At 36.8% G+C, this 10,359-nt stretch overlaps 1 protein-coding gene across 4 annotated transcripts in view; it reads left to right on the top strand.

The window, feature by feature from the left end:
- adprh (ADP-ribosylarginine hydrolase) overlaps nt 1-10,359 on the top strand; it is a 17,664-nt gene that overhangs the window by 951 nt on the left and 6,354 nt on the right. Inside the window, exons 2-8 of one of the 4 annotated variants that reach the window (XM_034861194.1) lie at nt 75-99; nt 1,390-1,504; nt 1,616-1,724; nt 2,081-2,179; nt 2,289-2,394; nt 4,348-4,614; nt 5,941-6,155. In XM_034861194.1, the coding sequence (XP_034717085.1) occupies nt 83-99; nt 1,390-1,504; nt 1,616-1,724; nt 2,081-2,179; nt 2,289-2,394; nt 4,348-4,614; nt 5,941-6,155 (928 nt within the window). In that variant the 5' untranslated portion in view covers nt 75-82. Of the gene's footprint in view, nt 1-69; nt 100-198; nt 237-1,380; nt 1,505-1,615; nt 1,725-2,080; nt 2,180-2,288; nt 2,395-4,347; nt 4,615-5,940; nt 6,156-10,359 lie in introns of those variants that run through there. The other 3 variants (XM_034861193.1, XM_034861195.1, XM_034861192.1) reach the window with 3 other exon arrangements.

Raw genomic sequence — 10,359 nt, 5'->3', positions numbered from 1 at the left:
GCTCTGTGTGCATGCGCGCTCCCGCGGCCAGGGGATACAGATCCTGGCGGGGATAAGTACATTGGCACGACACCGGAAAACGATGGCTACAATGAACCGGTGAGTCTTCCACTGCATGGAGGAAGGATTTTTACCTAAATTATTCTCAAATAAAGCCAGAGAGTAGCCTACCTTCATGTTTAACATGACTTGTTTATGTTGATGTTTGAAGTAATGATTGGCCTATATCATGACAGGTCAGAAGAACAGTGTAAATATACCTTAATTTAGGAACATAGGCTACGTCAAGGGGCTGTTTGCATATACTGTATTATTACTCTTTCCCCCATGATGCCAAGTCTGCAAATTAGAGTCACAACTGCAGGAAGACAAGGCCTAGCTTGTACCCGGTGTTCCGGTTTAACGAGAGTCCATGTTAACTTGCGACAGTCGGCCAAATGCGTCTGTTGTTGTTGTCGTAGTGACTGTTGAAAACGGGAAGGGAATACGTAACTTTCCGCGTGAAAGCCTTTTTGTTAAGTTGTCAATAAAATGTTCAACATAACGACTTGTACGTCATCTCTCTGATTTGTCTTCGGAGTCTAGTCTGAGGAGACTTGTCAGTCGCGTTTGGAACGTGTTGAGGAAAACAGCGTAAGGCAGCGTTGCTCTTCCGGTTTTTTTCTATAATACGTTTTATTGAATACGCCAAGTCGTCTTCAGAGCTGGTTTAAGTAAACACATGTCCCGTAGAAAAGTATTTTGCCCTTTTAAAAGTGGAATTTCTTTTTAATAACAACTTGGATTCGAACTCGTAGCCACCTTTGTGAGAAAATATATAAGTCTGAACAGTCTAACGCAGCGCGCCATAACATCGAATCACGTGAAAGTGGGCATGGTAGTAGGCTCGTTCGAGATGAACTGCGCCTCGCCTGTAAAGTAGACGAGGGCCGGCGGGGGCGATGACATAAAGCTGCGGTAAAGTCGCACAGTTTCCAGCCGCCTTTAGGCTGGACAGGAAGTGACAAAAACACTGCAGTGCGATTCCGATTTAATAAAATATAATCAGACCCACATAGCGGCTTGTACACAGTCTCTAGTTGTTTTAATTATGAAAGAGTAGCTGGCAAAGTGCTCCACATGCGATCTGTTGCTGATTTTAATAAACAACACATTGTAGATGATCCGTGATCTGAACAGATTTAATCTCTCTGACTTCTAAACGTAACTATCAGCCACACAACATGTGTTCTGTACAGAAGAAGTCTTTAAGTCTTTACAGTTTCCTTTTTACGGACAGTGAAAAGGGACTGTTAAGAAGAGCATCTTGAGTTAAGGTTTTCTATTGGCTTAGGCCAAAGTGTTGTGCATTTGTAAACAGAGTGGTAATAATCACCTTTGTCCCAACAGATCTACTACAGTGGAGCACTATAAGGCAGCCATGCTGCTGAGTGGTGTCGGTGATGCTCTGGGATACAGGAACCAGCGCTGGGAGTTCAATAAGTCGGGACCAGCTATCCATCAGGTCAGTGCAGGACCAACATTAAAAGAAAGGTTGAATTTGTGATGAAACGAAACCACTGCTAGAGATGTCTTTAACCCAAAATGTTAAAACCCATCCTTTTTGTCCTTGCAGGAGCTGAAAGAGCTTGGCGGTCTGAAGAACATAAAGGTCGAGCTCCCTGACTGGCCGGTGAGCGACGACACAATTCTGCATCTGGCAACAGCTGAAGGACTGGCAACTGGTAAGGTCAAAATGATTGAACCCATTTGCTCCCTCTAGCTTCTGTCTCTCCTTAAGTTCATTTTGTTTCAGACAAGGAGTTTAGTGGATTGATCTGATAGTCAGTGTTGTTCTGCTGAGGCCTCATCAGGACACGCATCACACCCTCCTCAAAACTAAAGGTTAAATGTGATTTATAGTCTTGCCGTGATTTGCTGCTCTATTACAGCTCAGCACAAGGGAAAGAAAATTTTTTAGACCTTTACTGTGATATGGCAAACAAACAGACTTGTTAGTAGGTTCCTTACATCTTTAAAAAGTTAATGGGGACAGTGCTTGCAGTTTAAACAAGTAAACTTTGCATTGTCACCCTCGTAGGGAAGGCTGGGGAGGAACTCATGCATGAGGTGGCTGCTCGATATGTGGAGGGGATGAAAGACATGGAAGGGAGGGCACCAGGGTTTTCAAGCATTCTGGGTAAGTCTTCATTTTAAAACCAAATCACATTTATATGTAGTAATGATGGCAGAGATTTGACTTCCATTCCCTGTTTGTCTTTTGATTCTCATTGTTCTTGCTCTTATAGGAGTCTCCCAGCTGAAGCCAGGAGAGGAAGGGGGCTATAGAGTGCCCTATAATCCAAGGGGGACAGGTTGTGGAGCAGCCATGAGGTCTATGTGCATTGGTCTCAGGTAATAAAAACATAATAACTTTGTCTAATTCTTGTGCACTCCAGGCTGAGCCCTCCTCGAGTTTGGTTATTATTTTTAATTGTCACTTAACAGGCAGTATTGCTTTACTGAGCATGCACGGCAACTTAATGACTTGCCAAGGGAAAAGGATAAGAGATAAGGAAATATTTTACAAATTGATTTCGATTTGAGTGGCACTATATTGTCAATTAATATCTCTAAATGGCAGGTGTTCCACCAAATTAATTCACCTAAGTAATCTGTAAGGACATGTTATTTATATAGCACATTTATTTACAAGTAAACTAAATAGGCCTGCGGAAAAAAAAATGCTTTCAGTTTGATGGGGACACAGTTATGACATATCTGACATCATCAGCCAGCAAGAAGAGCATTACAGTTATCTTGCCTGGTTGTGTATGTTTCTAAGAAGAATCATCCTGTTATATAAATCCTCTAACTCTTAATATGTTTTTAAAGTGAGAAAGAGTGGCCCTTTTTATGTTACTGACAGGAATCCGACATTTTTGCTGAAACACGATTTGAATGTGTTGGATGGCCTTCTCTGTCAACACGGAGACTTCAACACTGGCATATCTTCATATACAAGGCTATTTTAGGTCTACTTCCATCCTACCCTCTGACCCATATCTATGTAAATAGTGTCGGGACTTACAATCTTCGTTCCCAGGATCTTTTTGTTCTGTCTGTTCCAAAGGTTAGAACTGAGCTGGGGAAAAAGGGGTTTAAGTTTGCTTCTCCCCCTACCTGGAACAAGTTACACAGGAACAAGAAATCCATGAAACGTAATGAGTTGGTCTCATTGGTCGCTTTTAAGAGGATGTTGATTGACTTGGAGGCAATCACATCTAACTTTGGATGTATTGTCTTATGTGTTTAGGATTGGGGTTGACTTTGAGGGATTTGCTGTTTCAGGTTTTTTATGTTTTTAGTGTTTTTTTGTATTAAGATAAGATAAGATGGACTTTATTAATCCTGCAATGGTGAAATTCCTGTGCTACAGCCGCTCAAAATAAAAAAAAATACACTCATCAGTATAACACAAATACACATTAAGTAGACATAGGAAAAATATATACAATGAGTTTAAAAAAATAGAAAAAAAATAGAATAGAACTAGTAATGAATCAATCATATTTACACAATAAACATCCTTCTATAAAGATACAGTATATACACACAGATGTACAGATAGTAAAGGTGTGGATGAATCCAAATGAAATATTGCACAATTAGAGGTGAAACAGAGTAATAAATAATAAAGCGTAGTGCAGAATAATGTCCAGTGAGTATTTTGTGTTTGTATGTACAGTATGTGTGATTGTACTGCTGCCTGTCATGGCCAGGACACTCTTGAAAATAGACTTTTAATGTCAATGAGTCTCTTCCTGGTTAAATAAAGGCAAATCAAATAAATAAAAATGATCAATCAGTCAACAAAGTAGTTGCAATACATTTTCTGTTGATTGATTAATCAATGAATCCACCTATCGTTTCAGCTCAAAAGTGACTATATTTGGTTGTGGAGAGGAATCCATCAGTAATAGATAGAAAGGGATTCATCTGTTTTCAAATTGTAGAAAATAAACTCTCTTCAGCTTTATTTAGGATGAAGAGGCACAATAAAATGAAGTTGCAAAATGCACATTGTTTTGGTCACCCTAGGACACATACAAAACGTGAAATTGAACATTTGAATTTGCAATTGAGGCATGCAGCTACTGCTCTTATCTAAAGTAATTATAATAAATGCAACAGTGGAATAAGCAGAATAGCATGACGAGGAGTCAGTTCAAGCATGACAATAATTAAGTAAGTAAGAAAATTCTTATTTCTCTGCTGTGTGACCTCATTAGGTTTATAGAGAAACCTTCAGCTAAATATCCTCTATAATAACTGTTGATAAGGACTTTAATACTTTGTCCCCACCAGGTATCCAAAGCCTGACCAGCTGTTGTCGTTGGTGGCGGTTGCCGTGGAGACAGGCAGGATGACCCATCCTCATCCCACTGGTTTCCTGGGAGCCGTAGCATCAGCCCTTTTTGCTGCCTATGCTGTCCAGCACAGGCCAATCACAACTTGGGGTCTGGGCCTGATCAACGAGGCGTGTCCAATAGCAAAGAACTTTGTGCAGGGTCGAGGATTCGCCGTAGAGGAGACAGAGAGAGACTGGGACTACTTCTGTGACATGTGGCAGGGGTACAGTATGCTGAAATTAGGATTTGCTTGGCTGTCATGCTGTATTCAGACTAGGTTTCCAACATCAGCAGTTTTCTATTAACGTATTACAGTCTCAAGGTTAATAGATGATTGAAACAACAAATATTGGCATTGAACACTGTTGAACTGAAGTATAAAACACAAACATCAAAAAGTAATAATCTCATGATCCTATGATATTATTTCATTTTGACATTTGTTTGCATCATGATGGGTTTTTCAATGTCAATGTACATTTTTTCTTGATGTCCGTGTCTTTTCAATGACAGTTTTTTTTTTACGCTGTCAAGATTTTTACAATGTCACTGTTTTCAGTTTCAACTTTCTGTCACTGTTTTGGCATAGGGAGGAGGGGCCTGAGGGGAGGGATAAAGGGGGCGTGGTTTACGGGTAACTTACAGAGGCTACTGGCGAGAGACCACACCTCCAGATGAATCCTCCCAGAGTTGTTAAAACAGCATAACTGCAATGTCTTCCACACGTTCACCTGGAACCTCCAAATCTCAAGTAAGTCTGTTCATATCGGCCATTTTTTCATATAATAGGTTTCTAGGCAAGTCACACACTTACTAAAAAGCTGTACGCATTCACTGACAAACTACATTAAAAGTTAACACTAAACCAGCCTGCTTCTGTGTGAAAAAATGGCAGGATTCCTATGGAGGTGCGGTCTCTCGCCAGTAGCCTATGTAAATTCCCACAAGCCACGCCCTCTTTATCCCTCCCCTCAGGCCTCCTCCCTATGCCAAAACAGTGACAGAAAGTTGAAACTGAAAACAGTGACATTGTTAAAATCTTGACAGCGTAAAAAAAAAAACTAAGTCATTAAAAAGACACGGACATCAAGAAAAAATGTACATTGACATTGAAAAACCCATCATGATGCAAACAAATGTCAAAGTGAAATAATATCATAGGATTATGAGATTATTACTCTTTGATGTTTGTGTTTTATACTTCAGTTCAATATTTTTCAATGCCAATATTTGTTGTTTCAATGCCAAATTTTATTTTCAATACCACAGGTTACTGTCACTGTTCTAGCTCCATATGAGGTCATTTTAATTATAAAGTATGGCTCCTGATGACAATATAAAATCCATACATAAATATATTACTTTTCTGTTTTAAAGGATAAGTGTGTGGATTTAATTACCACAAACATAAACATCTGTTTCCACCTACAGACATGTACATACAGTAAAAAGGATAGAGGATGTCTATGAACCTGAATGCACTTTTGCAGAATTACATAATATTGAAGCATAGTGCCGATATCAGAAAATGTCTTACCTCTGACAACAGGTACCTGGATTTGAGGGGAATCTCGAGTGGGATAGGCCCTGTGATTTGGCCCTCTTCCTACGGACCAGCCGAGAGAGACGAAGCCTACAAAAAATTCAGCCTTTCGGGCTGGGCGGGAGACAGCGGACATGACGCTCCGATGATAGCACTGGACGCCTTGCTGGGAGCGGGTTCAGACTGGGAGAACCTGATGAGCAGAGCAGCCTTCCATGGAGGTCAGAGATTCAAACAAGAAAAGATCTTTTTAGTGGTCTTATTGAAAGACTGAAAAGAAGTATTGCCCTAACTTTAATCCCACCAAACCTTTAGGAAATCTCAAACATTTCCAAGATAGCCTAAACCTAAGTATTTTTTAACTTCATAACTTAACTTAACCATTGCAAGCCTTGTTACTGCATATAGGATATTTTACATAAATAAGGCCTTTTGCCAGCCTGTAGGTTTAGATTGATAATCACAGCACTGCAACTCATACCTTCATCATTTCACATTTTTTCCATTTTCCATTACATTTACTATACATTGATTGTAAGCACAACTAAGCAGTATTAGTTTGTGATAACTACTTGGACCACTGTAATAATACAACATAATTCAGACTGACAGGGTTGGAACAAAGCACAAGAAAACGAATTGAGTGACTTATCCATTGCAAGGTTTTTTAAGAGTATTATCAATAATACACAGGATCTAGAAACAATAGTTGTGTTTCCTATAACACAGGCACACATTTGAACTCTTTGTTATTAGTCTACTATTAGAGGTGTGACAAGACATCCAGCTCACGAGACAAGACGAGACGAGACACAAGATTGGATTCACGAGGTTGAGACGAAACAAGATTTAACACTATTTTTCAGAAAACTTCAATGAGAAATAGGACTTGAAAATAGTCCTTTATTCAATGGAAAGTCACAAAATGAAAACCGAGCATTGAAAGGTTGTGCCATAAACTTAAATGACTGGCTTCTCTCCTGTAAAACTAACACTTACACTGTTAGTTATTCCATGATGGAGAGAGAGTCTCTTCACTCAGAGAACCAAGGTTACAACATGACTAAGCGTTTTCCGCCAGTAGTTGTAAAAGTAAACTCAAAGTCAACTTTGGAGAACGGCAAGGGGGTTTTCTAGGCTGATTTCAAGGCTGCTGCTCTGCACTTGTGTACAGTTATCGCAAAAAGCTTTTTACCTTGTTGAGAAATCTTGTCAGGTTTAAACTTGCGAGATCTCGTCAGACCTCTAGAAACTATAAATTGATTCTTTGTTATTATATTTTATATTATGGCACAATTAAATGACTGTATGCACTTGTGTAACCAGTATTTCACCAATACACTTTGAACTATGACTACACCCTAACACACCTTGCTTTATATGTACACTTTTCTTGTGCAGCCCTGATGTGCTGCCTCTCTAAATTGTCAGTCATTAAAACTTTGAGAACCAGTGGTTTAACATGTAAACAAAAAAGTCATAGAACAGTATGTTAAAGAAAAATGATAAAAGAAGTTAATTTAGCTGAGGCTAGAAAATGTAGACAAGAAAGGGGGAAATACTTCCCATCCCCCCAGAAAACTGCACCCTGCTCACAGCCATGTTAGCATATGTTAGTTTTAATGTTAGAGGCATAATTTATACATCAAGGATTCATAACAATTTCAAAAGCATCACACATATCACAACAGATGAGAGACACGCATACAGTCCTTTATTTACAGTGCTATATTGCGCTACATCGTTAATTAAGACAGAAAAACAGTTAACTGGCCAGTAGCCTGCAATAACTTTGAGCTTCCTGAATGATAGCTGTCAATCAAGGTAAACTAAGGAGGTCGTTGTGTGGGATCCCCTTGAAAGTGACCAATCATAGGAGGGCCAGTTCCCTCGGTTTCCAGAGCTCCAACTGCTCTCCATCCATGGCATTTATCAGTATGGAAGTGGGACACTTTTATAACCTGTGAGAAAGTCTCATAATTCTGTTAAATAGTAGCCAGGTTCTGTGTTTTGATACAGTTGGTTTTAACACCCGATGCAAGCCGTACTGTAGTATGCAGAACAACACATGCAGCCGCTTTATCAGCACTGCCCACAAGCTGGTTAAAAAAATCAAATCAAATGTTTTTATTTAAAAAATAAGAAAACAATTCCAAATAATATGCTGAGACATGAGAACGTGTCCCAGGACCAACAAAAAATAATAAAAGTCGAAAATAATCACAGTATAGTATGGCGAAATACATCACGGTTTAGAATGCCGGAAAAAGTAAAAGTCATAGTATAGCATGTTGAAATATTTCATGATGTATTTTGTTGAAAAAGTCGTAGTATTGCATGTTGATAAATGCATGTGTAGAGTCAGAAAAAAGTCCTAATGAGTCACAGTATGTCGAAAACAGTCATAGTATAGTATGTTGGAAAAAGTCATAGTATAGTATGACGTTAAATGTCTAATAAAAATCCTAGTATACTATATAAACAAATGTCATAGTATAATATGTCTAGAAAAACCATATTGACTGTAAAAAATATTTAAAAAGTCATAAAATGGCATGTTGAAAAATGTCATAGTGTAGTCTGTCAAAAAAGTTATATTGACTGAAAAAAGTTAAAAAGTCATAGCATGTTGAAAAAAGTCATAGTATAGTATAATGAAAAAATTCATAAAAAGTCATAGTGTAGCGTGTCAAGAAATGTCAAAGTCATAGCATTGTATGTCAACAAATGTCATAGTGTAGTATGTCAAAGTCATATTGACTGAAATTTTTTTTTAAAGTCATAGTATGTCAAAAAAGTCTTAGTATGCAAAAGAAATCATAGTACAGTATGTCGAAAAAGGTCACAGTATAGTATATCGAGAAATGTCAGTGTAGTATGTCAAAAAAGTCACATTGACTGAAAAAAGTCATAGGATAGGATGTCAAATATTTTGAAAGAAAATCATAGTATAGTGTGTCGAAAAAAGTCATAGTATATAAAAGAACCTACAATATAGGATGTCGAAAAAGTTACAAAAAAGTCATAGTATAGTATGTCTACAAATGTCATAGTGTTGTATGTCAAAAAAGTGCTATTAACTGAAAAAAGTAAAAAAGTAATATTGAAGTATGTCAAAAGAGTCATAGTATGTCAAAAATTAAATCATAGTATAGAATTTTGAAAAAGTCATAAAAGTTTATGTTGAAAAAAAGTCATTGCATAGTATGTCGAAAAAGGTCACAGTATAGTACATTGAAAAATGTCAAAAAAGTCATGGTATAGTATGTTGACAAATGTCATATTATAGTATATTGAAAAATGTATACTGACTGATGTATGATGAAAAAAGTCATAGTATAGTATAATGAAAAAAGTCATAGTATAGTATGTTGAGAAATGTCATAGTGTAATATGTTGAAAAAGTCATATTGACTGAAAAAAGTTTTAAAAAAAAGTCATAGTATAGTATGTCGAAAAAAGTCCTAGTATAGCATGTCAAAATAATTTGAAAGAGGCATACTATTGTACGTTAAACAATGTCAGTGTAGTGTCGATAAAAGTAATAGAATAGTATGTCGAAAAATGTCAAAAACTCATTACTGTATGTCAAAGGTCACAAAAGGTCATAGGATAGCATGTCAGCAAATGTCATAGTATAGTATGTTGAAAAAAGTCATAGAATGTCAAAAAGTCACATTGACTGAAAAATTTCTAAAAAGTCAAAGCTTGTTGTAAAATGTCACAAAAAAAGTCTCAGGATGTCAAAAATTGTAAACTACACTCATTGTATGGTATGTTGAAAAAGTCACCAAATAATATGTCAAAAAAGTCATATTGACTGAATTTCTTTTTAACAAGTCATAGTATAGTATGTCGTAAAAAGTCATAGTATAGCATGGCAAAATAATTCTAAAAACTCATAGTATAGCATGTCAGATACGTCATAGTATATATGTTGAGAAAAGTCATAAAAAGTCATAGTATTGCATGTCGACAATTGTCCTAGTATAGTATGTCAAAATATGTCATGGTGTATTATGTCAAAAAAATCATATTATAGTATGTCAAAAAAAGTCATAGTATAGTATGTAGAGAAATGTCAGTGTTAGTATGTCAAAAATGTCATATTGTCTGAAAAAAGTAAAAAAAAAGTCATAGTATAGTATGTCAAAAAGTTTGAAAGAAAATCATAGTATAGTGTCGAAAAAAGTCATAGTATAGTATATCAAAAAAGTTACAATTTAGTAAGAAAAATCATAGTATAGAATGTTGAAAAAGTCATAAAAGATTATGTTGAAAAAAAGTCATAGCATAGTATGTCGACAAAGCTCACAGTATAGTATGTTGAAAAATGTCAAAAAAGAAATAGTATAGTATGTTGACAAATGTCATATTGTAGCATATTGAAAAAATTATACTGACTGAAAAAGTCATAGTATAGTA

This window comes from Etheostoma cragini, chromosome 21 (genome assembly GCF_013103735.1).
Source record: "Etheostoma cragini isolate CJK2018 chromosome 21, CSU_Ecrag_1.0, whole genome shotgun sequence".
NCBI classification, from domain to species: Eukaryota; Metazoa; Chordata; class Actinopteri; order Perciformes; family Percidae; genus Etheostoma; species Etheostoma cragini.
This window is presented reverse-complemented; position numbering and strand designations above follow the sequence as displayed.